This window comes from Dermacentor variabilis, chromosome 5 (assembly GCF_050947875.1).
Source record: "Dermacentor variabilis isolate Ectoservices chromosome 5, ASM5094787v1, whole genome shotgun sequence".
NCBI lineage: Eukaryota > Metazoa > Arthropoda > Arachnida > Ixodida > Ixodidae > Dermacentor > Dermacentor variabilis.
The window spans coordinates 118,211,827-118,237,159 of NC_134572.1; the positions used below are offsets into that span (position 1 = coordinate 118,211,827).

General features: G+C 46.4%; 1 protein-coding gene across 1 annotated transcript; it reads right to left on the reverse strand.

Annotated features, from left to right (window-relative positions):
- Positions 1 to 459: 459 nt before the first annotated feature.
- Positions 460 to 22,344, reverse strand: CCT5 (chaperonin containing TCP1 subunit 5). Its single transcript, XM_075693433.1, has 9 exons — positions 22,107 to 22,344; positions 20,246 to 20,306; positions 19,974 to 20,138; positions 14,984 to 15,375; positions 11,536 to 11,805; positions 10,439 to 10,624; positions 8,407 to 8,544; positions 1,208 to 1,388; positions 460 to 735 (listed from the first exon to the last, which is right to left on the reverse strand). The coding sequence occupies exons 1-9, from the start codon at positions 22,209 to 22,211 to the stop codon at positions 608 to 610; spliced, it is 1,626 nt and encodes a 541-aa protein (XP_075549548.1). The 5' UTR covers positions 22,212 to 22,344; the 3' UTR covers positions 460 to 607.
- Between the last annotated feature and the right edge of the window lie 2,989 nt (positions 22,345 to 25,333).

The following is a 25,333-nucleotide window of genomic DNA, read 5'->3' on the forward strand; positions in this document are numbered from 1 at the left end:
ACATAGTCCAAGGAACCAATATATAAAGGACTACAGACATGTCAGATGCCTCAAGATACGTGCTCAAATACCACAGACTCCTACTAAGTTGTGAAAACAGAACTGTGTGAATACATACTGTCTGGAGGCTCCAGCCTGAATTCATACAACACAGCCTAAACTACCAGCATTATGTGACACCTGCACTTTGGGGCATCCCAACAACTCGAAATGCATTAATGTTCAATGCACCAACAGGTGACTGCGAAACACTCCACTAGCCTCGACCATAATGAAATGTATAATTTTTCACTGAAGCACAACACTAAGAAAACATCTGTAAATGAATTTCTCACACTGCTGACGTAAAGTCATTAGTTTGTTTCAATTGAAATTCCCCTTTTTTTCTCTTTTCTTTCTTTTGACTGACCAATGATTCGGACACTGATGCTGCAGGCCCTCAGCCTGAAAATTCGGATGGTAATTGCATAAAGATTTTAATAGAAATCTGAAATGTGCGCAGTATTAATAAAGATGAAACTTATTTGGAGGAACCTGTGAGCCAGTCACAGTTCATTTAGGTTCTTTATTACATGGCAGTTTGCATGTGCTCTCAAGGTCAATTAAATTACGCAAAGTTGCTGTCTGGTGTTTGGATGTCATCAATCTTCAGAATCATCTTGACAAGCTGGGTAGCCAAGCTGATCTGTTGTTTCTTGCTCGTCAAGGTCTCAATCACATGCTGCTCCTTCATGTCTGTAAAGGAACAAAGTCGCGCATTGTCCAGCATGGCTCGATTCCAGTATTGCAGTGCAAAAGATGGAATTCAGCAAATTAATTTAATAAATTATTTGAATGATATTTCATGACATCTGGCAACAAATGGTCTGGAAGAGCAGCACAAAAAAAGAGACACAAATTAGCAAAGCAACACCGAAGGGCTGAGTCATTTTTTAAAACTACTGGCCCTTGCAGACAAGTACAGCCAACACTCCCAAGTGTGCATTTTAGACGATCTTGAATGTTACAAGGAATTTACACATAGACAAGGTACCTACACCATAAAACTGCACAACGTTACACTTGTAAGAGAAAAGAACAAAGCAATAAAGTGCACTTTAGACGATCTTGAATGCTACAAGGAATTTACGCATAGACAAGCCAGCTACACCATAGAACAACACAATGTTACACTTGTAAGAGAAAAGAGCAAAGCAGTAGCACTGACCATTGGTGCCCTTGCCCAGGCAGTCGATGCCAAGGCAGGGGTTGTTCTCTTGGGCTTGGCGGGCCTTCACCTCAGTCAGAGTCTCAATGGGGGGGAGGCCAGAGTTCTCGGCCAGGGCCAGTGGCACACTCTCCAGGGCGTCCGCAAAGGCACGGAAGGGGTACTGCTCCAGCGTCGATATCTGAGTGGCATACGTACGGTTACCTTTCGCACCTGTGCACCTTGTAAACTTCATGCAATAATCAAAGGAAATTAAATTACAAGGTTTCATGCCTCAAAACTGTACAGTGGTTTATATAAGGAATGCTGTAATGGAGTATTCCGAACTAATTTTGATCACCTGATTTTTTTTGTTGTTATTGCATACCCAATCGTTCTCGCATTCCACTTCTAGAGTGTGGTTACTGAGGCCAGGTATCAAAACAACGACCTCCAGTGCAGCAGTAGAACTCTCTAACCACTGAGCCACCATGGCAAATACCCTAAGTAAAAACTTGTTCTTTTGAATTTCACAGGACAGCAAAACCCCCCACCTCTGTGAGCTGGTCAGCAATAGCATTGCCATGTAGCCAGCAGGCTTGATGCCACTATGCAGGCTGAGGTAGAACTGCATGCACTGAAATGTGTCAAAATCAAACTTCCCCCTACAACTGTTGCAGACAAAACTGTGGTCGCAATTGACGTGATCGTGGATGGCGACTAGGAAGTTCTGATGGCCCACAGCCAACGCAGTGTAATTCGCGGCAGTAAACAGAACAATAAAGGCTATAAGTTAACAAATAGGCACGATGAGTTCGTTCCTGTCATCCCCATACAGTTATCACTGATAATTATGCCACATCATTTCGATTGCACGCTAGCGCCACTTTTGCTGCCTTGCGCTGCTCATTTGCGGCACTCCAAGGGTTGTCCGAATTAACCAGCATGTGGCCAAATATATACAAATAATTCAGTTTGATGCCATTAAATAATGCACACTACTGCTGGGACCAGGGGACGAGTCCGAATTACAGTGAAACCTCGTTAAACCGTACCCGGTTAAACAGTAGTTTCGTTTTAAAAGTAGTAAAGTCAAATCCCCGACTCAGCGGCCATTGAACATAATGTGTTTTGTATCCGCATAAAGCGTACCAGCTTATTGCGTACGCATCGGTTAAAACGTAGCGTTTCAACTTTTTGTCGTGCAAACACGGCGGTGACCCATCTCCATCGGGCGGCCCGGCAGAACAACAAGCCTCAGATCGGAACAACGGCCTCCAAGCGCCCTGCGCATTTGCGCGAAGCCACATCAACATCATTTCGATGCCGTGCTTTCTCTATGGCCATGCCAGAGAGCGTTATGGTGTCGTGCAAGCGAGGACTCGCGTCGTTCCGAAGCTCGGATAAAAAAGGCGCCGGGTGCTCAGCATAAAAGAAAAATTAGACATCGTCCGTGCTTGAAGTGCACTATGCACTCTTGAGCTGCGCCACAAAAGTGACTATCACGTGTGAGGACTGGAGGTGTGTTACAGATGGGTGTAAATATACTGAGTGGTTGCTGTTGGCAGCACTACATGATCATGTGGCAGCTCCTCTTTTGTCATTCTTGCTAGTGATAATTTATAATGTATCAGGCAATTTTGCCTATGTATTAATTGTATTTAAAACATAATTTTCATTAGTAGCTTTATCACCTCGCTTTTTCTTTTATAGAGTCGACGACCAATAACTTCACGAGGAACGTTAAGTCCGAGCTATCAAATGTCTGAAAAAATGAATGTGTCCAAAAAAATATAATTTTATTTACGTTTTAAGGCCCCTGTGCAAGAAATAAGTGGTCATTGTTGCACGCACTTCCGCTTATGTGCAACCAAGTACGTCTGTATTTCTGTCAGCTTTGGGCTGCCGTTGTACACCGATACAAGGACTGCAAAGGTTTGAGCCAAATCCATGTGTTATGGCTCCGGAGCATGTGGCACATCATCATCACCCGAGTTAGTTGCTGTTTGGCGGTGGAAGAATTTGCTTAATTATTCTGTCATCATTCGGTTCAGCACACGACAACACTGTGCTGTCGATGCCTGCAATGTCTTCAAATGTAATGGTGGCAAAAATCAGCACACTGCAGCCTAGCAGGTCATCAATGATGTCCACATTTGAGCTCGTTGTGGTAGGCGGCAGTTGAGGCTCTGCAGTTGCGGAGTCTGGCTCATTAGGATTGGGAAGGCACCATTGGAGCCATTTGATGTGGCCCGTCATTGTCAGCACTGTCCGAAAGGCAAACTGAACAAACAAAATGGTAAAAGCAGGCCATGCATGGGGTTGCCGGCATAGGATGTAGTGATCGCAATGTCGATGCGACCTATAATCCAGGCAAAGCCTTGAAGATTGGCATTTGCAGCTAAATCTCGAAGGCATAGGGCTCCGACCAAGATAAGGCTCCAGAGATTACCATCTAGCGTGTTAATCTCTGAGGCCATACTTGATGTTTCATCGAGGTTGCCGGATGAGATAATGGCTTCAGGGTTGGCGTACACTACAGCCATTGACTGAGTTCGGATAATCGAATGTAGAGCTGGCGGCTGTCTGAAATATTGGTCTTTACACATTAAATGGGGCTGTTGGTGGTTCTACGAAGTTGACTGAATTACCGAGCATGTCCGGTTTATCGGTGTCCAATTTATCGGTCTGTGACTGTACTGACTCCTGATGACTAAACGTCTGCTCTATGTAACAAAGCAGTAATTTAGCAAGCTAGTTTCGCCAAATATTTTGAAATGCAAGGCAGAGTTTCCTTTCGTACAACACAAGCATTTGTGGGTCAGTGGCCAGTATCATTCAATGGTGGCCAAGGCGTGGCTGCCCACTCAGAGGACCTGGATGGGCTTCCTTGCCTGGCGGCACACCTCCTAGAATGGATTAGGCTGTCATCATTCCACACCATGAGGCCAGTTGTACACTGCGGGGGTGAAAGCGCCATAACACTTACTTTATCCGCCTGTTTTCCAACAGCCAGGGAACAAGAGATCTCGGCAGCCCCACCACCATAGACAGTGCGGTTGTGAGAGCAGACAATCGAGACTGGCATTTCATCATTTTTTCGTGGAATTTCTCTACTGTTACCGGTGACTGAAGAGAAACGCTGGCACGCAAAAATTGAAGACTAAAAGTTGCTGTTTCAAATGAGACCACCATGACCACGAGCGGAGCTATAGCGCGGAAGCTGCGTGTCATTGAAATTGCACTGTTTTCGATTCTACATCTACACAAATTGAGCCACCTTTAATGCAAAAAAAATTATATTGCGGGTGAAATGGATATGTTTCAGATATGAAACTGCATATTAGTATAATAATGAACGTAGATTCCGAATATAGCATTTTACAAAATTCGATTTTTTTCGTGATTTTTTAGGTGCCAAGGACCCATGTCCTCCCTTCAGTCCAAGAGGCTGTTGGTGGTTCTACGAAGTTGACTGACATCATTTTTTCATCATCAGAGCAGCGCAACGCAAGAAGCCACAATATTAGACAGCATGCTGTTGGTGACGGTCCAACATTGTTGGTAAATTAGGTTCATGTCAAGATAACAAGCACCGGTCCTGTCGTTTGTGTCCTTCTTCAGTCCTGGTCTCTTGCACATTGCCTTTATTCATTCAAGCATGAACCAACTAGCCCAAGCAAGAGTTTTACTCAAGATAACATGAACATCATCATCATGTTTCATCACATGCCCTGAGCAGCCAATAGCGACTGGCATTTCATCATTTTTTCGTGGCGTTTCTCTTCTGTTACTGGTGACTGGAGAGATGCGCAATGCGAGATGCCATAACATCAGAAAGCATCTTGTTGGTGACGGTCCAACATCGTTGGTAAATTAGGTTCATGTCAAGATAACACGAATATCATCACATTTCATCACGTGCCCTGAGCAGCCAATAGCGACTGGCATTTCATCATTTTTTTCACGGCGTTTCTCTGAAGGGTTCTCAGTTCAAGGTGACCTAAGGAGCGCAAATGATCCAACTGTTTGCTAGGGACTGCGCTGACCAGTCTAGGCTTAAAACTTCACAGTGCAATGTGATGGTGACAGCAATGCAGCTGCATCCTTTACACAAATAGGCAGATAGAGAGCTAAGGCTGTTTTTTGGGGAGATCACAGAGCGTGTTTGGACAAAGGTGCTTCCACATTCCACCGCCATTGGAATGCAGCTGCTATGGCTGGCAGTTGAACCCACGACCTTGTGCTTAGCAGCGCAACGCGAGATGCCATAACATCAGAAAGCATCTTGTTGGTGACAGTCCAACATTGTTGGCAAATTAGGCTCATGTCAAGATAACACGAATATCATCATCACATTTCATCACGTGCCCTGAGCTGCCAATAGTGACTGGCATTTCATCACTTTTTTCACAGCGTTTCTCTACTGTTACCGGTGACTGGAGAGAAGCGCTAGCGCGCAAGAATTGAAGACAAAAAGCTGCTGTTTCAAACGAGACCAACATGACCGCAAGCTGAGCTATAGTGCAGAAGCTGTGCGTAGTTGAAATTGCACAGTTTTTGTTTCTACATCTACACAAATTGAGCCACCTTTAATGCAAAAAGATGATATAGCGGCTTAAATAGATATGTTTAAGATATGAAACTTTGCAGATTAGTATAATAACGAACGTACCGTATTTACTCGCGTAATGAACCCACCTTTTTTCCAGATAAGTTGACATAAATTTGGGGGGAGGGTTCATTACGCGGGGAAAAAAAATTTAGATATTTTTTAGGTCGAAATTTCATGTCACAATGAAGATAGGAAAATCGCAATCCCAACCTTACCTTTATAGTAAAAACACGTACGCGATGAATGTGAATTAAAAATTCATTTTTATTTTCATGCTGCTGGCTGCTTATGGTCTGTCTCACTCGGGCTCGCTATCTGAATCCACGCTTCCACTCATATCGCTTGCGACTTCGTCGGCGTCGTCGTCTTCCCACAGCGCGTCGTCTTCACTGCCGTCGAGGCTGTTGGAGATGCCAGTCTTTTTGAAGCTGTGGACGACCATCTCGCTGGGAATCACACTCCATGCTTCTAGAATCCATCGACAGAGCATGTCGATGGTGGGCCTTCTAATCTTACCTGCGGGAGTCAGGTCGTGGTTTCCCGCGGCCATCCACTCTGTATAGAGCCGGCGCACGTTGTCCTTAAAGGGCTTATTAATGGAAACATCAAGGGGCTGCAGCACTGATGTCAAGCCACCTGGGATGATAGCGAGGTCCGTGCGTAACTCGCTCATTCGGCAGCGGACATTTTTTTCCAGATGGCCGCGGAAGCTGTCCATAACAAGCAGCGATGGCAGGAGAAGAGCCCCGGGCCGCCGTCCCCAGACTGTTTTCAGCCAGTCGGACACCAGCTCGGCCGACATCCACCCTTTCTCCTGGGCGCGAATGTGGATACCGGCAGGAAGAGTTCCCTTTGGCAGAGTCTTTCTTTTGAAGACGACGAACGGCGGCAGCTTCCTGCCGTCCACTGTTACAGCTAACATCACGGTGCACCGCTGCTTCTCGGCGCCCGTCGTCTTAACCTGCACACTTTTCGCACCTTTCATATCGACAGTGCTGTTTCTTGGCATGTCAAAGTTTATAGGCGTCTGGTCCGCGTTCCCGATTTGCGACAGCAGGAACTTTTTGTCCTCACGGATCCGAATGACAAAGCGGTGGAAATCACGCACTTTGTCCCCACAGTCTGCCGGCAGCCGCTGGCATAACGTAGTACGCCTTCTGAGGCACAACACGTTCCGGCGCATGAAACGAGTCGTCCAACCACTGCTCGCCTTAAATTCACTCGCGGCAATGCCGTGACTTCTTGCAGTGGCCCGCGCGTGATTCTGTATCAGCTCGTGGGATACGGCACATCCTTCGTTGCGGAGCCTCTTCACATAGCTCAGAACTTCTTCCTCGACGCGAGGAAACTTGCCCTGCTTCGGCCCGCGAAAGGCCCGGCGATCTTTCTTCGTCGCTCTGAGTTCCTCTTGTTGATTCCTCCAGTAGTGCACACGCACGGGGTCTACACTAAAATGCCGTCCAGCCGCGCGATTGCCATGCTCCAAAGCATGCTCCACGACTTTGAGCTTAAAACCGGCCGTGTAGCTAGCGTAACGCCCCATCGCACAACGCGCAGAAAATGCACAGCACGCACGAAATAATGCAAAGGTCGTAGCGAAGCACTTAAACAGCAACAAAATAGGACTGCGGCGCTATAAGCAGAGGTTTGCTTTGCATTTAATAGATGGCACTCGGCAACCTGCATCATCATCATCATCATTGTAAAAAAAAAGAATCTAGAGAAGTTTGACAAATTGGTTCGAGAAATACAAAGAAAATAGCCGAGCGTGGTGGAAACTGCCGTCACCCCATTTCAAAGAGGACGCCCCAGTAAAGCCCTTTGCGCATCCACCAACGAATCATGCAAGGTCAATGAACGATCAACGAAAGCGTGCAGTCGACGCCCGCGTCACCCGCGTTCGCGTCGCCGGTGTTCAGCATCGTTGGCTTCAAATGATGTTTATATTATCACTGCGCGATCAGACAATTTTATGATCGTCGACAGTCGACAGCGCCGGCCAATTGAGCAGAGATAACGCGAACATGCTGAACACCGACCCTGCAGGCGGGTGCGCGTTATTTACGCGACGTAAAAAAAAAAAAAAAAATTCAATTTTCGACGACAAAAGTGGGGGGTGGGTTCATTACGCGAGTGGGTTCATTACGCGAGTAAATACGGTAGATTCCGAACATAGCATTTTCCAAAATTCGATTTTTTCTAGATTTTTTTGGTGCCAAAGACCCGTGTGCCCCCTTAAGTCTATGGGGCTGGTGGTGGTTCTACGAAGTTGACTGGATTACCGAGCATGTCCGATTTATCGGTCTGTGCCTGTATTGTCTGCTGATGACTAAACATCTGCTCCATGTAACAAAGCAGCAACTTAGCAAGCTAGTTTCGCTAAATATTTTGAAATGCAAGGAAGGGTTTCCTTTCATACAACACAAGCATTTGTGGGTCAGTGGCCAGTATCATTCAAAGGTAACCAAGGCGTGGCTGCCCACTCAGAGGACCTGGATGGGCTTCCTTGCCTGGCGGCACACCTCCTAGAATGGATTAGGCTGTCATCATTCCACACCATGAGGCCAGTTGTACACTGCGGGAGTAAAAGCGCCATAACACTTACTTTGTCCGCCTGCGCCCCAACAGCCAGGGAGCAAGAGATCTCGGCAGCCCCACCACCATAGACAATGCGGTTGTCCTTCACCAGGTTTCGGATCACACACAGTGCATCATGCAGGCTCCGCTTGGCTTCCTCGACAATCTGTAAACAACGCAAAAGCAAATCGCTCAAAACAAAAGCAGTTTCCCAAACAGGCACCATGCCAGTTTCTTTCCAAGTGCGCAGTCCTAAAACTCAGCTAAAATCTGTTGGGAAAACCTCCAATTCTCAGAAAGAGTACATGGGAATAAACTGTGCATGTGCATATTGTAACGACGCGAGATCGACGAGAATGAGGAGCAGCACCACCAAGAAATACGCTTTATCAGCCGTCAAAGAAAAACCAACGTCTCCTTCGTCTCCATGCTTAACCTAAAAACCCGTACTACTTCGACCTCACCCTCACTGGCACATACCCACGGTAATATAGTTGCGCCAATACGTAATAACATTTTTTCGCTTACCTAAGCTCTTGTAGGTTCAAATCTGGATGATCAGCCATAGGTGTGAGAATGCAGCTTCAAATGAACTTTAACCAAATCACTAACCAAGTACCTTCAGAGCTACAAAAAGCCTATATGTTTTTTCCAACTTCCATTGCTTGCGAGAACACTTCCAGCATTTCAGTGTGGTTCGTGAAAGCACTTGTGAGCAACTGCTGCCACAACTTTTCAACTTAACTGATTGACTTCTATATTGTAAAGGTCATCTGCCTCCTAGCAGTTCAAGGTGACCTAAGGAACGCAAATGATCCAACTGTTTGCTAGGGACTGCGCTGACCAGTCTAGGCTTGAGAAAACTGCACAGTGCAACGTGATGGTGACAGCAACGCAACTGCATCCTTTACACAAAGAGGCAGACAGAGCTAAGGCTGTTTTTTGGGAAGATTACAGAGCGTGTTTGGACAAAGGTGCTTTCACATTCCACCACCACTGGAATGCAGCTGCTATGGCTGGCAGTTGAACCCACGACCTTGTGCTTAGCAGTGGAGCACCATAGCCACTGAGAAACCATGCCAGCTACACACACAAAGCTAGGATGCAGAGCAGCGCAATGCGAGATGCCATAACATCAGACAGCATCTTGTTGGTGACAGTCCAACATCGTTGGTAAATTAGGCTCATGCCAAGATAACATGAACAAACAGCTCACAGACACCTGTTCTACAGGTATTTGTGCATTTCTGCTTGGCTTGGAAAAGCGCAGTCACATGCAGCATTTTCCCGCTCCGCTTTAAATTTGGCAAGTCGCACTACACTTAAGCAAGCACATGTCCCATCCGCATCAGTGTGCACGGCTCAAAAGTGAAGCCGGACCATGGTTCGGGATGGAAGTTTATATTGCACCCATTGTGTAATGCGCAACAGTGTTATAGAAAAGCTGCTGCGCAGTCTCATAGGTGCGTCAGCCCAAAAGAACTCTGTGGCAAAAAGTACCACGCATTTTCCACTCTTTCCTCTTGGATCCCTTCTGCATTTTCTTTAAACGCAAAAATATGCATTTCACACGATGCAAGCAGAACAACGCACAGCATTAAAGAGATGCAGAATTCTGACAGCTCTATGAAGCCTCAATGCACATTTAGAAACCCACAGTGGGTTATGAGGGAGCTCGAATGGAGGGTTCCGGATTAATTTTGACCAACAGGGGCTCTTGCAGAGAACACACAGGTGTTTCTGCATTTCTTTTCTATCAGAATGCGGTCACTGCGGCCAAAAATGGAACACGGGTCCTTGTGCTCGGCAGCACAACGCCATAGCGACTGAGCCAGTATGGTGGCTCTCTCCGAATTGACAAACTGCAGCACTCTCCGATGGTTACCATCTTTTAGTATCTTTGCCTACGATGCCTTCCTGACATGCACATTTTACAGGCTCATGACAACGATATCACAAGGGACATCGAAGTCACAAGAAGCCATCTTGCTATCAGGACTGCATCACTATCGGGACCATATGGCATGCCCAAATAAACCCGTGTGACTCAAGTAGCTCACCATCTTGTTGCCTCCTCGTATAAAGATTGTAACTGCCCGGGAGTTGGGGCACTCCTCAATGACCAGCATGCGGTCCTTTGTCGTACCAAAGGACAGCTCTCGGACCACTCCAGCAGATCCCAATTTGTCAGCAGTCAGTTCGCAGAAGCGTGGCACAATGCGACCACCTGTCGCAATGGCAATCAGCTAAAAAAAACAGAAAGAAAGAGAGAGAGAAAACCATCACAATTAGGTAATAGTAAAGGGCTCCACAATCTTTTCTACTATGTTTCAAGATTCAAGAGCATCCACTCATATTTCACAGCTTTGAACTGACCCCTTTGAGGATACCACTTCTTGTTTTTAGTGCTTGCTTTATTAATTGGGACTGGATCTCATAGAAGTAACGTTTGCACTTTGCGCAGTGCAACTGCTGGGCACATATATGGGATGCATAGAAGAATAGTTGCAATGTAAACAAAAACACATCACTGCAGAGTGAAAACAGCAGATCTTATGCTAAGCAAGACAAGTGTCCAAAGATGGAAGACAGCACCTGGTGACATCACGTGTTGCAGGATGTGCTCTCCATTTTCCAACACAAAATTTAAAAGACAAAGCAAAATTTTAAAATGAGAAGATTAGGAGAAACACAAAACCAGTTTTGCTTGATTAAGTACTCCTTCACAAACCACTATCTTCGATAATCTTGTGGTGAGAGGTTGACAACTAGAAGAGAAAATGAACGCGAAACTTCCATTTCCTAAATTTTATGCCACAACACCAAAGTTGCTATGTCATTGTGACATCACAGTGTAATGTCGGTGAGCCATTGTGGCACAGTAAATGTTCTCAAAGCTTGTCATGTTTAGTCTTTCGCTCACTGAAGATACAATGCAGTCCATCTTTACCGATAAAAAGTTATAGGCCAGAGCAGACTCAGTCAAAATCCACAACATCATGGCTAGTTGGTGCGGGAACTACAAGGAAGTGTCATGAATGTCTTACATCCTTCTTTGGATTGAAAAGACACCTCTCAAGGCAATAGCGGCGTTTTTGATATGCTAGAACTGATACACCTAAACTTATCTTTCTCTACACTGTCCATGGGAACCAACCTCAATCTCAGGCCCTCCGACCCAGCGCACAGCTGGCAGTTTCTTCTGCAGCAGCAGGTGGTTGGCCTCGTCATCAAAGCCCCACTGGCAGATGACCAGGTTGGCGCCAGCAGCCTTCACCTGATCCACCATCTGTTCAAACTGTTGTCGCTCGTAGCTCCTCAGGGCCTCAAACTCCTCAGCTGAGGTCACGTCCAACTTGTGCTTGGTCTTGGGCTTGGGTGGCTCAAACGGGCATGTCAGGATGGCCAGCTTAGCGTTGCGTACTTCCTGCAGCATACCAATGCACGAACCATCGACTTCCAGTCTATCCAACTTACATGGCACATTACCAGCAAAGAATATGGCATAACGCTGCACGGTAAAAATGGAGCAGTGTGCATAAAGATACTATAAATTAAGCGCATTAATATTCTGGATTAATTTAATAGTAGGGACAAAAAAGGTATGTTTAGGCAGACACGCATTGATAAACTACAGCAACAAATGCTGTACTATTCACATTAAAAAAGTCAGTTTATATTACCATTCAACTTGTACAAAACAGCACCGAGACATAAGATGCAAAACAATGTGAAGCACGAACAGAACAGCAAAGAGCGTCAGAATGTTGCAAGGAACACTTTTTTCCTATCCTGTTCTTTATATTGTTTTGTGTCCTATTATGCCGTAACATGTTTATGAATAGAGCTTTGTGCATATATAAATGTCTGCAAATGCATGCCTGTGTATATGCTTTGATTATCTACCTCACTGTGTCACCATCACGGCACTGGCATTCATCAGGAGAGAGCATTTCCTCGCCAGATCCTTCTAAAAAAAATGGGACGCAGGTGACATTTTCTGATGCTCTAGTTGCATGTGTCCCATTTTCCAAAAGGAAACAACCTCTCTGGATGCCAGTGCCATGACATCGACGAGACGGATGGTAGTCTATTTGTACTCTTGCTATTTTAAATGTATAATGTCGTTTTCTATACGAGGCAGCCAAGCCCATTCAGCCAGGCTGTTTACTCAGATATTTTCATGGCCTCCCACAATACCTTTTTTACAGAACAGTAATGAAGGGAAGGAAATGCAGTACAGTCGACTCCCGATAATTCGAAGCCACTTAATTGGAATTTTCGGTTAACTAGAAGTGAAGTGCTGGACCTGTCAGTTTTGCATGTAATCCTATAGAAGAAATCGCTCGATAATTCGAAGTCCTCATCCAGTAATATTCTTTAATTGGAAGTTAATTTTCAGCCGGGATCCTCGAGGTGGCCGTCATTCTTTGGTAGAATGTGCAATTTTTCAAGTGTTGCAACAGTTCCGTGCTCCACGTTGGTGTCATCGCCACCGCAGCAGCCCGCAACGCCATCCTTCTTGGGGCGGCGTGATTATTCATTGCTACGGCTGCCGTGGCCTCCGCGATCAACTCCGGCGGGAGGCGAAGCGGCTCCCGCCGGAGGCCACGTGTGGCTGCCGCGCGTGGCCCGAGTTGATCGCAGAGGCCACGCGGGTGCCATAGGTGCCTGCAGCGCTGCATACTGGCAGTGGCGAGATTGTGCGAGATTAATCTTACAGCGTGCGCAGCGTGTGTTGGTCGAGCGCCTTTGTGCGGGTAGCTCGTAGGCTAGGTTGTTCCACGGGTGATTCGGAATTGACTGTAAGTACTTAGTCGCACAGTTTACAGCCATGGCAAATCGTGGCTCTTATCGCACGCTCGACCTGGCAACGAAAGTCGAGGTTTTGAAGGAAGTTGAGAAGTGAGGTGCCACCAAACAAGACATAGCGGGGAAGTACGGGATCAAGCCGAACACGCTCTCAAACTACATCAAGAACAAGCGCACAATAATGGATGCATTTGAGAACGACAAGTTCAAGACTGCTCGGAAGCGAATGCGCACCGGCGCTTACCCAGAGTTGGAGAAGGCTCTGCTGGTTTGGATTAGGGAGGCCAGGAGCAACAAACTTCCTCTCAGCGGAGACATCGTTGCGATGAAAGCCCGAATGCTTGCAGCAATGTTGGGGATCGATGACTTTGTTTCGTCAGATGGATGGCTGACGCGCTTTAAAGATCGCTATGACCTGGTTTTCAAGAGCGTGTGTGGTGGAAAGGCGTCCGTTAACCAGGAAACATGCGCCATGTGGAAGGACGGAAAGCTGCGTGAGTATCTCGCCGAATACAGACCGGAAGACATCTTCAATGCAGATGAAACTGCACTCTTCTATAGGCTTCTACTAGAGAAGACCCTGACATTCAAGGACTACGAGTGTGCTGGGGGCAAACGCAGCAAGGAGAGAGTGTCGGTGCTGATCGCGGCAAACATGACTGGCACGGAACGATGTCGCTTACTTGTGATCGGGAAAGCCGCGAAGCCGAGATGTTTTAAAGGCGTGAAGACGCTGCCTGTGGACTATGAGGCGAACAAAAAAGCGTGGATGACGGCCGAAATCTTCAAGAGCTGGATAAGCAAATTGGACCGCAAGTTTGCTGCTTCGAACCGCTAGGTGTTGTTCCTTGTCGATCACTGCAGTGCTCACGTGAATGTGCCAGCCTTGAGTGCAATATGCCTCGCATTTTTGCCTGCAAACACGACGGCTGTTTTGCAGCCAATGAACCAAGGCATCATCAAGAATGTTAAAGTCCTGTACAGACGGCACGTCCTCGAACGCATGATTTTGTGTATGGATAGCTCCACAAAGTACGAGGTGAGCCTGCTTAGTGCCATCCACATGTTAGCGCGAGCATGGGATCGTGTGAAGCAAGAAACAATCGCAAACTGCTTCAGTGCTTGCGGTTTTGTGGCAGCTTCTTCGGAGGATGCCTCTGAAATTTCAGCAGAGGAAGCGTCAACAAGCGAGCTTGACGGCACTGACTTTGGTGATGCTCTCAGGGACGTCAATTTTGAAGATTAGGTCGCTGTAGACAAGGCGGTCGAAACGTGTGGTGCGCTGACGGATAGCGAAATTGTAGAGATTATTCGGCCCCAGGAAGTGACCCAGGAAAGCGACGATGACGTTGAAGGCGAGCCGCAACCTAAGGCTGCCAATGTAGCTGCGGGCCTTGCTCTCGCGGAGCGCTTCTTTGCCACTGAAGGTAACGCGGAAGAAGCGTTCCACCACATCTACAGCCTGCAGAACTTGCTTTCAGCAGCGCGATTCGGCAAGAAGAAGCAAAGGAAGATGACCGACTATTTTTCTTAGAGAAAATACTCGATTTCGCCACAAATAAAGTGCTGTTTTTTGTGTTTTCTGCTTAATTGGAAGTTCGTTTAATTCGAAGTTTCTTGCGGTCCCCGTGAACTTAGTATTAATGGGAGTCGACTGTACAGGATTAGATGGGACAATGAGTGTCGGAAGCTCACAAGAGTGAGGAGCTAGTTTGCACATGACAGGGGTGACACATGTTGGCAGAAGCTTTTGCTCAGAGGTGGACTAAAGTAGCCAATGGCAAGACACTCACCTTGGGCATCTGCGGGTGGCTGAAGTCCTTGTCGACGAGCACACCTCGGACCAGCAGCGAGTCTTCCAGTTTGCCACCTTCCTTGCCTTCCACTTTGATCAGCTCGAAATTGACATCGCCGCGGTCGAGCTGGGCCACCGAGAGCACGGCGTCCACAGCAATCTCGGCAAACTGCCGGTGACACTTGTTCACAATCTTCGAGCCCAACGTGGTCATGGCAGTCTGAATCAGGAATTCCTTGTCTGCCCTTGAGACAGAAAAACTTTCGGCAACCTTGTCCAAGTGGGTGAGTGCACAGCGGGCAGCCATCTCAAAGCCGTCCGCAATGCGGATGGGATGGATGCCTCGGTCCAGAAGCTGCTCTGCCTGTTCCAACAAAGCTCCCGCCAGCACTGCAAGAGCCCAGACACAGGGAACCTCTTATTAGTTGACGGTTCAACACTTTCACACCACTTTCGCTGAGTGACAAGTGGGGTATGTAAGAATGCCATGTTAGCCTTGATGAATCAAGCATTATTAAAAAGGCACATTCTGCCTACAGTGGCAGTACTGATCACCTATTCCTACAACCGCTGATGTGCTGCTTCATGATATTGTCAAAATGCTGCACCATTATGAATGGTTCGAAGTTGCCTCCCATGCTTGTTGCACTAGAAGCTATACATAGTTATTGTACTCGTCTGAATGAAAATGTTTTGCTAATGACAGGCCAACATGGCAAGAAATTGGAGCAATGAAGGCAATGATATAATGGTAGAAACAGTGCCATACAAGAGGCTCAGCGTTGTAAGCTTATACACTAATCTCACAGAGCCTTCCGAGAGTCTATTGATATTTAAACTCCTTCATTAATTGCTATTGAATGAATAGTCTGTCTTGTTGACAGACAAACTCTAAAATCACTGGAAACCACAAAGGTTTTTGGGCAAGAAGACTGCACACACACGTATGTCTGGGGTGCATTTAACTAAATGTCATGAACACTAGAAAGGCAGTAATTGTGTGAAATTAAGTTGTAAAAATGGTTCATTCTTTCAGATCAAGAGAGCATGTTGGACATGTGCCACAAAACAGCTGTAGTTGACATTCTTGATGTAGCAAGAGGTCTTCCAGAATCATTGGACTGAACCACAAGCACACAGTTATGTTTGCCAGTGTGCAACATTATCAATAGACGATTTTCATATGCACCAGCAAGCCACCAATACCTGCATACTATGCCTTTTCCCTTGCATGCAAATCTTAGCATCAAATTGTTTGTGACACATTTTCCCATCACAGATGGCTTGGTTCACCATAACTTTTACTGTTGTGAGCAAAATAAGCAAACCACTCTGAATACGTGCTGAACCGCATGATCATGGCACCAAGTGTGGCGGTAGCCAGGCTTGCCTGGCGACAGGGCCAGTGCAGTGCACATGTCTGTCCTGTACTATGGGCTGGCATGACTGTTCCCTTCGTTCAATGTTTTGCACTCTTGTTCAATGTTTTGCACTCTTGCTTTCTGAGCTTCTACAGGGAACACCAACAACATCAAGGAACATGTGGTGACGTAATGTGGCCACCAGAGCCATACCTGGCGGGTGATGGCTAGGAAGGCTAACAGACCTGGAAAATACATTTATCATGCCAAGAAGGTGTCATGGCACCCAAGAAAAAGGTGGTGGTGGAAGTGGATAAGTGGATAACAGAATAGCACTAGTAGTGTGTAAATATTTGAACCTTTGAATATTCAATTTGATTTCAAGGACTTTTATTATTCGAAATATTCAAACTGCCGCAAATGCCTAAACGTACTCAGAACATGTTTTAATAACAAAGACACAGAGGAGTTACACTGTTTCTTGAACGATGCTTACTAGTTATCTTAATGCACTTTCGCAACGACTGTACCAGTGTCCTGGCATGGACACCAGTGCACGGCAATGCATGTGGGACTGAGCATGCTGCTGGTCGGTTCCCCTTAATCAGCATCAATGCAGTACAGCTGCGTTATGCACTGAAGCATATTTGCCGCACAGTGAAACCTACCCAAAGTAGAAAGGGGGCACCGTCATGGGACCATTGCTAGTGCTGATGGCTACCCAGCACTATGAGCACAAGTGCCCTTACTGTACTGCCCTCTTCATGCATCTGGACAACCCCAACTGCCAGCTGGAAACCTCCACCTGCCACTGTGCACGTTTGCACATGTGCCAAGTGCCTAAAAACACGGTTTCCCGACTACTAATTCAACAAAGTAGCAAGCTTGGCAGTGTTATCAGAACCTCACTCTACTGTAGTTTTGTACCACCAGGAAGCTTCATTGCAAACTAGGCTAAAAAATTGGCTTTAGATGACACAAAAAAAATTGAAACACCAAGGAGCCTAGAGATGTCCTCAATACCGAAAGCTCCTGAAGAGGCTCCTTCCATTTCCGTGCTGCGGAACTGCTTCGATAAGCTCATCAACCAGTAGAAATCTTCACTGCCACAAACATAGGTTCAAAGATATGTGTATGATGAAATTTTGGGCCGAAAAGAAGATCCTTGTGAGTGGTGGTGTAAGCATGGTGCTCAGAGCTACCCACAGTTGGCTTGGATTGTGAAGAGATACCTGCCAATACCAGACACTAGTGTGTTAAGTGAGTGACTCCTTTTAGTGTCTGGAGTAATTGTGACATGCAGGAGAGTGACACTATTCCACGAACATTCCGAGCAGCTATTCTTCCTTCATGCCAAGATTAAATAACTGCAGTTGCAATACAGTCAAGCAAAAATCTTGTATTAGAGACTACTTTTCTGTACTAGTACGACTTTATATTGTACCTCTGGTTGATGAAAAAAAAATTCATTTTTGCAAAAGCCAATAGCACCCTTATTCATGATTTCATCCACTTCCAATGTGAAAACAAAATGGTCTCCCCCACAAAATGATAAGACCCAGGATGCAGAAGCAGGATGAATGAGAATGATGCAGCCATGAACACTTGTAAAGGCTTTCATCTTAAGGCTAGGCCCCTCAGCCCTGGTGGTATAGCCCCTTCAGGTGCAAATTAATTTTGTCCATTGAAAATTCGTTTCACCACATATCTTGCATATTCAGAATCATGAAAAGCTTACAGCTGCAGAACACTTGAGCAATTTTTTTATTCTTCAGCGAGTTTTTAAAGTTTACAAAATGTGCACCCCACGCAAAAACTCTTTACTGGAAAACAAAATATAAGGACATCAACTATTTCAACCTCCCTCCACCTTACAGGTTTCTGCAGAACTGATTTGCCATATTCAGTGTCCCTTTGCTTGAAGTTGTCAACTAATTTGGCCTCACTCTGCGATCTGCTAGCCTCCCAGTTCAGATGGTAGAGCGTCCACCAAGGAAAAGTATTGGTGCTGGGTTCAATCTACTTGATTGGGATGCATCTTTCTCAATCTGCAAAGCATTCTTTTAAACGACGTGCATTAGGTTTCCTCTGTAGCTTTGAGATACAGTCAGGTGGATGACAATTTTCCCTTTCATATTTCATGTGTAGCGTGCTTTGGAAGCACCTCTACATCCATCATCACTTAATATATCAGGTACGAAACACTAAAGAACAATGAAAGAAGTGAACCCGCTACATGACAACATACTGACACCAAAAGCGCACACACGGACGTCTACGGACCAACTTGCTTTACTAAAACTTGCAGCACAGGTCCAATTGGAAGTGTTTCAAGATGCATATGACACTCTTTAAAGATCATTAGTTTCATCAGTGATTGTGCTTTTGGTGTACTATCTTGCCACGCACAAATGTGCAAGCAGTACCTCAAGGAGACAAACTTCCTTGCTGGTAAAATACTAAACACTACATGATTGCTCACACAGCTACCAGTGGCGAACAGCTGGAAAACTGTAGACAGGCAGTAGCGATTGTGCTGAGTCCCCTTGGCAGCTTGGGTTTGTACGTGCCTTGTACATACTGGTAAAAGAGTATGAAAACTTTCACCAGCACGGTTCTACACTTTGATTTCACACAAAGTACGCCTCTGACTGGCATTACAGAATACCAGCATGGACAAAATTGTGTGACAAGAATGCAGCAACACTAGGGTATTGCTGTTTGTACAATACTGTGGTGCACGAGGCCTGATTGATGCAACCTTTTTCTGTACCACGATGCTACTAAACAATGGAAAAAAAGTATGCTCGAGACAAGGCCGAGCAGGCAAAGGCCAGCCAGCAGCACATTTTGCTACAGTGCTAACAATTCATTAACTAGGCTAAAATTAAACTGAATTATTTTAATCCACTTACCCAATAATATTTTGTGCTGCAAAGTGCACTTTGTATTATAAAGGAACACTAAAGAGACACTAGATCAGTTTACATTGATAAAGTACTCTTTCAAAAGTATAATTCATCATTTACATAAAGGTTAAAGTTCCATTATTCGAATATTCTTGCACTGAAACTAGAGTGGCGCTACGCCACAGTGACATCACAGATTTCAAAGCACTTCTTATTTAGGTGGTAGTACATGACCGGGGTAGTTGGAGAAGTATGGGAGAGGCCTTTGCCCTGCAGTGGGCGTAACTAGGCTGATGATGATGATGGCTCAGCAAAAGTACTTCAATGTTGCTAGCTCAGTTTTTTTTTTCGGTATCGTAGAAGAATTTACAAGTGAAGCTCAAATTATACTTCTATTTAGTGTCCTTGAAAGGCATACTTGCACGTGAGAAAAAAAAAATTACTCAAGGTGACACATTTAGAGTTGTCAGAGTACACAATAACACTCAATAGTGCTATTAAGTTATGAAATATTGGTGCTTGATGAAGCACAGTTTGATTACACTGTTCACAAATGTACAGAAGTGAACTCCAGTGCCAATCAACAGCAACTCTTTCCCCTGATAGTAAAGAGCCGTGAGAATTGGGACTAAGAAAACATTGTCCACCATGTACCACCAAACGGTGGCACGAAAAAAGATTGTGTGCACTTGTCTGAAAGGAAGTTGGTATCACTTACCAACAACACCAGTGGTGCCGTCACCGATCTCATCATCTTGGGATTGAGATAGCTGCACCAGCAGCTTGGCTATCTGGTGCTCTACATCCATCAACTTCAAAATAGTTGCGCCATCGTTGGTCACAGTAACATCCCCATCTGATGAAACCATCATTTTGTCGAGCCCTGCAATTGAATAATAGGTTAGGGTCTTGCCTTGCATTTAAGTGAAATAATAAGAGATAGGGGGAGGAGGGAAATAACCAAGCTCGTCACCAGTTCTGGATAATTACCTTTTGGGCCCAATGATGTCTTGAGGATGTTAGCCACGGCCTTGGCGGCCAGGATGTGCGACTGGAAGACACAAGGCCCAAAGGAGACATTAACTGCTTGCCGTAACGATGCCAAACATTCCAGAAAGAGTCAGTGCCAACTTCTAGCTTTGACATGTAATGCTGGAGTAGCACATTAAAACACTCTCAGCCTGGACACAGCAGTGATAGCACACAACAAAGGTATGAAGCACAGCTGTGCCAGTGCAGTTTGCTGGGCAGAGAGGGTGGTTTTGTGCTACCACAAGGTTATGAACACAGACACCAGAGATGTTCAATACCCTAGTTACATGGGCGTGTTACACTTTTAAGCCTGTAACATAACAGCAACAAACATTCAAAACAGATTGGGCAGCTTCAAAAGTTATTTTAGCCACTGGTGTACAACTTTAGTAACCTGAACTTTATATACAATGAAAATATGTGTGGCAGCCTGAAATATTTCATGAGAATATCAGTTTCTCTTACAGTGTGAAAGGACTTATGCAATAACAAGGTCTGTCTGCTGTCGCTGGTCTAAACAGCAAGAATGGCACATAGGGAAGGTTCTGACAGGTGTTGTAGAAGTTGTGGGGTGCGGTAGTGCTGAACACAGCGTCGCAAGTTAGCGGCTGGGCATAATTACATTTCTTTACTCACGCTTTTGACTAGTATCAACGTGTCATTATTTCATATTATTGGTGGCACCTCCAGGGCACCCAAGGGGCAGCGGGGAGGGAGATCAAAGCTGGAAGCAGGGTGGTTTGTGGGTTGGGGCCCAAACCACGGACCACCATGCTTCCAGCTTTGATCTCCCCGCTGCCCCATAGGTCACCTAGAGATCCTGCACCGCCTACTTTAGTATAACCTCAGGTGTTCTCCCGTGGCCTCCGTTTGCCGGTTACATGTGCCCTCCTGCAGCAGTACTTGCAAAAAATATATCGTCGTCACGAAAAAGGCACCCAGCAAAGAAAAAATGAGCCCCGCGACTTCTACAACACCAGTGAGAACCTTGCCTGCAGTCTGATTACATTAGTGCTTCATATTAGCACGAGCTACAACAGCACAAAGCCAGACAGAATAAGATGGCTTCAGCACTAAATGCAGCAAGCCAGGTGTGACTGGCGTTGCTTAAGCCCAGCTGTGTCACGATTTCAACTTTCTGAAATTCGTTGTATCCGAATAACAGCCCTATTTTGCTGCTACGTCTTTAATTCGAAAACGGTCCCTTACTTAAACGAATTTTTTGCATTATACAGTTGCGAACAATGTTTATTTAATCATTTTACAAAACGGATCTTTCCTTCAGATGTTTTGAGCTACGTTATTATAGTAACGTCGGTTTTGACAACGCACGCTTTAAGTAGGCGTTCGTTTTTCCTTTGAGCTCGGCAGATCGCATTCGGCATCTTTTTTATTTAACGCTAACAGTATGCTCACCGCAGGAACAAGCCACTGTGTAGGCGGCAGACCGGTGGCAACGCCTGCTCATTGCCTTTTATGGGCAATTCTGATGTACAACGAGTGAATCGACAGCAAGAACATCGAAGACCACCGTACACACAAGTAGTGAAAGGTTAACAAGGAAATTTATTAATCATATACAATGGAGCCACGCTTGAGTTCGTTGCTCTCAAAATAGGAAGGCGTGGGCACAAACCTTTGTACAATGAATGGCAGCCATTCAACAAACAGTAGTAATAAGATGCCAAACAGAGGACATGGGACAAGACAAGAAGCACATCATTTCAAGTTTACAGGCCCCGTTATAAGCGAATTATCGAAGCAGAAATTAAGGAATGCTTTTAAAATATAATAATACTGAAAGCGCGAGAATGCCTACCTTGAGCGCATCGACACCGGTGAGTCGTTTCTTTTTATCTTGATCCTTAAGAATAATAAACGGCCTTCCAAACTCGTCGAATGTCAACGTCCCTAAAGAATTCATTGCGATTTCCTCAAATAAGAAAATTCGCAACGATTACGCCGGATTACACCGGATTATTCGCTTAACACAGGTTCATACACAAGCAATGGCACAAGCAACCACGGTATTTTTTCTCGATGCACCGGTCAGTGTTGCCAAGCTCCAATGCCAAATTGTCTCCAAACTCGAAGCAATACTTATAAAAATCCCTAGTTTTGTTCTGCAACATGGATTAATAAAAGTATGTACGACGATTTCACAGAACTTTGCTCGAACGAAAGTTTCTTTATTTGCAGTGCCGTTATGGGTCAACTGCCAACCATGTTGTCAAGTCACCACCGAGACCTGCCATGACGTTTTCGTGACGTCACATATTGCGCCAATTTCAACGCTCTCCGATTTGAGCGATTTGAGCGCATTGCCAGGAGGAGGAATAAACTTTTATTCTAGAACCAGCACTTTATGATGGCCGGGCCTAAGCCTCCCACGAAGGGACGTCGAGGGCTTGCCTCGCCGCCGCATCGTGGGCGTGCATTGCCAGTACTAAATTATTTTGATGAAGCTTCGCACAAATGGCTAGTTTCGCGACGCCTTCAAATCATTTAACCATAGCTTACAACTTCTTTAAGTCTTGGAACAGGGACTACACATGACGCATGGTGGTGTATACCGGACATATTCCAGAATGTCGACATAAACTGAAAAGTGAGCACGTATGCCATCAATGCAGGTACACGCAACACGTCCCTGTAATACGTGCTTGTATGAGTAGATAGGCGCGCGATGTCTTGCAAGAAACGCTCAGGTGGAACAACTTCATCACAGCGCTTCGAAATGATTAGGCTGAAATACACATCATTGACGCATCCAACTCAAACTTGTTCAAGCTCCCTGTATTTAGGCCAGCTGCAGAGCCAACGTCACAAATGAAGCTTTGGGAATCGAGGTGCCAGCGGTCGCGCGTACTCGATGATCTTTGTGAACCTTTGCTGGCAAGCCGTGACCGTCGCACTGTAGGGCATCTCCACAAGTTGTACACATTTATAAATTTAAGTTACCAGAGGCAAAGCCGCAAGCTTTCGCTCCCGTCTAGAGCAGGCCGCGATGCTATCGCACTTGGCCTTTATATAGGAACATCACGGCGATGCCGACGATGACAGCGGCGGAAATTCGCCTCGGGTGCCGATATATATTTGCTATCGCAATAAATGGAAGCTTTCAGCGTGTGTGCTGCATCCGCACGGCACGTAATTTAGCCATTGTTGACTTGGGACAACAATTCGAATTTTAATAGCCTTCAACGTTCGGGTTTCGGATACCGAGCTTGACGGGAAGCCAAGCCACCGACGACCGCTTCCGGTAGAAAGTTACCCGCCACGGTTTTCTGTTTGACACCTTTTAATTTGTCGTAGCTCAGGCACGACAGAAACAACGCTTGGGACGGACTGACGGACGGACGGACGGATGGATGGATGGATGGATGGATGGATGGATGGATGGATGGATGGATGGATGGATGGATGGATGGATGGAAAACTTTATTGAAGTCCCTGGTGCGCGCGATTAGCGCGCAGTGGGCACCTCCCACTTCGGGACAGAGAGGACTTTAGAGAGGCCATGCCCATGCGCCGCATCGCGGGTCCGATGGACAGCCCAGAGCTGTGCTTCAAGGTCCGATCTGCGTAGAGCTAGGTCCCACTCTTCCTCGGTGGTCCTGGCACCCGGCGCCAGGGGGCAATCCCAGAACATGTGAGCAAGGCAAGGCTAGCAACGCTTGGGACAGCGAATTGCACTAAAACAATGTTCGTATTCCGGTAACACATTACCGAGCTCGAGATGATGACAAGCTGCTGACGATGCCAGTTTTATGTCCGTGTCGTTGCGCCTGAACTACAACAAATTAGAACAAGCTGACATAGCCGCTCTCAGCTTTTGACAGCCGCACAATGGTGCAGAAGGAACCAAAAGCGTGCTTCTCCCCGAGATGTCACGTATTGTGAAAAACAAAAAAACAAATAAAACAAGCTTCAAAACTCTTTGGTGGGAGGCACTACAAAGTCGGCTTCTCCCGACAGAGACTGTTATTGCGGAGAATCCAGCTTTCGGGTAGACTTTCTTTGCAAGTAACGCGCACACACGCAAGGACAGCAAGCAGGCAAGACCCATTGCCAGTAGCAGATATCAATAGTGGCCTGAAAAGCTAAAAGTGGACGGCGATACAAAGCGTCGAGCTAACTTGGGCGGAGAAGAAGAGGAAGCAGAAGCACAATGGCGGCGGCGCCCGGTCGCATCGACGAGGCGACCCTGCGCGACCTGATCGAGCCCGTGGGCGACTTGGACGAACTGGACCAGGCGTGCTTCCACAAGGGCGACGACCGCTGGAGGCAGGTGTCCGGCGACGAGAGCTGGGACCACGTGTTCGAGCGCACGCTGGTCTACCTGCGCACGCAGCTGGGCTACTTCTTCGACTTCAACATCGCCGAGGGCAGCTTCGGCCGCCTGGTGCGCATGTACGACCCCGAGAACCGCGCCGACGTCACCGTCTGGTTCAGCGCCGTCGTCAACGCGCGTCGCGAGAACCTCTGGCGCACGCTCTCCCACCCGAACCTCATGGAGCTGCTGCGCAGGATCAGGCACGATTATAGCGGCTCTTTGCAGCTCGTGTTGAATTGCCGCTGCGGCTCTTTTAGGATGACGCAGCGCGTTAACATGTTGCGCGTCGGTTCCGCCGATTGTTTGAGCAGGGCTTGGGGACAGCAAAGAAAATGATAGAGTAGTGTGTGGCAGTGGCATAATAAATCTCCTGTAGAAGGAGGAGGGTTAAGGTGCGCAGTGGAATCGACGCAAGAGACTGGTGGCGAGACCACCTTTCAGTTCCTGCCAAATGTCCCTCCTGACGTCGTAGAATGTGGCAACGTTCGGCCGAGGCTGCTCAGGTGTTCCTTAACTGTTTATTTGGGAAAGGTGGCAGTGCTTGTTGACTTACCTTGCACATTATTTTAAAGCGAAAATGCAACGAAATCTGCGTTGCTCCGCTTTCGTCATGGGCGCTATACAGTCCGGCGCGACATTCAAGACGTGAGCTTCGCGGCTCTCAAGCGCTAAGAATTTTTTTTTTTTTTGTCGCCTAGGAAACGAGAGCC